Source organism: Notolabrus celidotus, chromosome 13 (assembly GCF_009762535.1).
Source record: "Notolabrus celidotus isolate fNotCel1 chromosome 13, fNotCel1.pri, whole genome shotgun sequence".
Classification (NCBI taxonomy): Eukaryota; Metazoa; Chordata; class Actinopteri; order Labriformes; family Labridae; genus Notolabrus; species Notolabrus celidotus.
Genome location: NC_048284.1, coordinates 21,453,362 through 21,456,657, shown reverse-complemented (window position 1 = coordinate 21,456,657; position 3,296 = coordinate 21,453,362). Strand labels below are relative to the sequence as shown.

The 3,296-nt window shown below is 44.8% G+C and overlaps 1 protein-coding gene across 1 annotated transcript; it reads right to left on the bottom strand.

Moving 5' to 3' along the window:
- Positions 1-654: 654 nt before the first annotated feature.
- Positions 655-2,159, bottom strand: LOC117824061 (thyroxine 5-deiodinase-like). The gene has a single exon (XM_034699423.1). It carries the CDS (start codon positions 2,072-2,074, stop codon positions 1,268-1,270), a length of 807 nt encoding a protein of 268 aa, XP_034555314.1. The 5' UTR covers positions 2,075-2,159; the 3' UTR covers positions 655-1,267.
- Positions 2,160-3,296: the final 1,137 nt, after the last annotated feature.

Sequence of the window (3,296 nt, the reverse complement as noted above, 5' to 3'; positions counted from 1 at the left end):
CTGAATCAGATCAGTAATTGCTTGACTCAATTCCTCATATTATCAGCCAAAGAGGGAATGTTTAAACTCAATACAGATAATACTATTAAAGTAGCAATTTCCTCATAAACAAGGCATCTATTAAACTTAAATTCTCTTTTGACTTTTTCCTTTTTTCCTTCATCACAGCTGTTTCGTGACCATGACCACTTCTGTTTCCCCTCAGATCTAGATAAACAAACAGGAATTGACTTTGCGTTTAAAGGTAAACACAAGCTCCTCTTTTTCGCCTGTTTCTTTTCTAAAAGTGGCCTAAAGAGGGGGGGAATGGTTGACTAATCGGACACATTTACACTCTGCTGTTAATTACGAAGCAAATGGAGCATCCCTAATCACTAATGGGGCTAAAAATATGTCTGATTACAGAAGCAGGGGTCAGGGGAGGTAAGTCTAAAGCAAACAAAAGTAAACTTAGACTGATTAATGCTGGAATGAACATCCTGGAACATCCCGGGAAACTGCACGAGAAGCAGGTGTGACGTCATCTAGCTCAGGTTTCTGCAATTGGCTTTAAAAACAGTCAGTTTTAACACCAATTATTCCTGTATTTCAATGAAAACTCAACAAGTAACAACTTTAGCATGTTTGTTCCACAGTGGGCAGTGAAATCATCAATGTGTGATTTGACATTTATTAGGAACATTTTGTTCATTACATTGTTTTCAACATTACATCGTTTGGCAATCGATCATGGATGAAGGCATCCTGCTGACATGAAACCCTCTGCCGGTGTCAGAAACATCAGTGTCAGTTTTCTGGCTTTGCCTTTTAAAAACCGAACTTCACAGAAACACCGGCGCGAGACATCAGCTTGAATGCACACACACACACACACACACACACACACACACACACACACACCCACCCACACACACACACACACACACACGCACACACACACATACACTTATACACAGTCACACACACATCAGAATTGTAGAAAAATAGAGTGATCACTAATTGAATCCAGTTTCCATACAAAAAATAAGACAATCGCTATGAGCAATCAATTAAGGTCAATACACGCACGATATAACAGCCTACAGCCTAGTAACAGGCTTTAACATGACTTTAGGCTATTTGTCAAAGAGTCCTGAATGTCTTTACGCAGGAAAAACAACATCATGTGCCATAATGTGTGAACATCTGGTAGCAGCATCGGGATATTCGCACTGTGAGTTGGACGTTTAAGCAGAATGAGAGCAGCAGGCAGTTCAGCATCTTCAAACTACACATGGAGCACCGCTGTTTGGGAATTCACCAGATCGTTCCTGTATTGCTCCAGCCAGTTTCTAAGCTCAGAAATCCGGTATCCCTCTGGCCCCCTGCCCCCCTGGTAAACCACCCTCTCATCCCTCACGATGTAAAGTCTCTCAAAGTAGGCTCCGTACGCGGCGTTGGATGAGTTGTCCATATTATCCACCACCACGTTACTGCTCGGCACCTCGGCCAGCATCAGCCGGGCGGCTCTCAGTCTGTCCTCCAAGCAGCGGTGCTTGGGGATCTGGTACGGAGCGTCCGAGCTCACCCAGCCGTCCGACGGATGCGCCTCCTCGATATATACAACTAAAAAGTCCGCAATGTCTTCGTACTGGCTCACAAGGCGCTGAAACGCCGCCAGACGCGTCATGAATGGCGGTCAGGAGCAGCTGCCAAAGTTGAGGATGAGCGGTCTCTTCCCTTTCATGCAGTCCAGGATCCGGACCTGCCTCCGCTCATGGACCAGCATCACCTCGGTGTTCGGCGCAGCGCTCCCGAGGTGCGCAGATTTGAGAAAGTCTAGTTTCTGTCCATACCACACCGCCCTGAGAGACTCCAAGGTGAACATCTTGTTTGAGTCAGAGACACACACCGGCGGGTCGTCCGGGCTGTCCTGTCCCTCTCCCATTTTTAGCAGCACTTTTTTCCTAATGCACAAAATATCCAGGAGCCACAGCATGACGGCGGCAAGCAAGAAGCGGGGCAGCAGCATCAGGCACAGCGCTGCTTGCTTCAGCGCCCTCGCCATTTGGACACCGCAGGAGTCATGCATCATCTCTTCCCTTGCCGATAGGATGCGACCGGGCCGGTGACAGACAGACAACTAGTTGTTAGTCACCTTTACCCATTGGAGAAAACTATCTGACGCACGCAGGCTCTCCTTTTATAGGTACAGCGGCATTTGAATAATGAAAAAAAGGAAAAAGAAAGGAAAAAAACACGCCTCCGGTACCCGCACCGCCCACTCACATGGTGGGGATTACCTCCCGTCCACTCTGGGCTCCAGAGATCCACAGAGAGGAGAGAGAGAGAGAGAGAGAGAGAGAGAGAGAGAGAGAGAGAGAGAGAGAGAGAAAGGAAAAAGAGAAAGACTCAAAGACTCCTCACTCCACATGAAGATGAAACATGACAGTGGATGGGTATGTTTTAATGGTCTGAGACACTTGGATTAGTTTTAATTGGCTGTAGCTGAACGCACGGTCGGTCCTGCAAGTGGTAAAAAAAAACAATAAAAAAAACAAAACAAAACTGATGAGACTTCCTCCTGCCTGTGGACTCAGATACTCTGCGTGTCATAAGTGCATGCAGCAGCCTTTTTGGCCACTAGACAGCGCTGGTTTCATACGGACGGCGAGGGTTGGATGACTCATTCACTGATCTGCTGAAAACCCCTGAACACCTCGTGAGGAAGAGGAGGCAGAATAAACCTGCTACCACCGGTGTCAAAATTTAATTGTTGCTCAACACAATGAAGTTTTAACATGTTTTTACTTGTATTCATCACAAATTTAGAACTCCTCAACCCTGACAAAACTCAGTATAATACCTTTTCAATGGGAACTTTTTTGACAGCAGTTATGAGTCAAGGTCATTTATAGGCAAGAATTATATGAGGCTAATTGAGCCGAAAATATTTGTCCAAGTTCTTAACGATTATTGGATTTCATTTCTGAAAACTGTCTCCATTTTTGTCAGGATCTTGTCATCTGTTTTTGTTTAACTGAATCTCCACTGCAGATACATATTTGAATATTCACTTAGATATATGAGGTTAGCACAGGGTTATATTAATCAGATTTTTAATTTCAAAGATCATCATGATGTCATGATTTTGAGAAATGGCAGTTCAGAACTTTGATCAAAAGGTCCATCACGTCATTAATTTCAGATGGGGTCTTATTTATGTAACTCTTATGTGCTCTCATTTCACTTGGTTAGGCTAACACTAAATCCGGTGTCTGGTCACCAGCACAATTTCTCACATGGGACCGCAACCA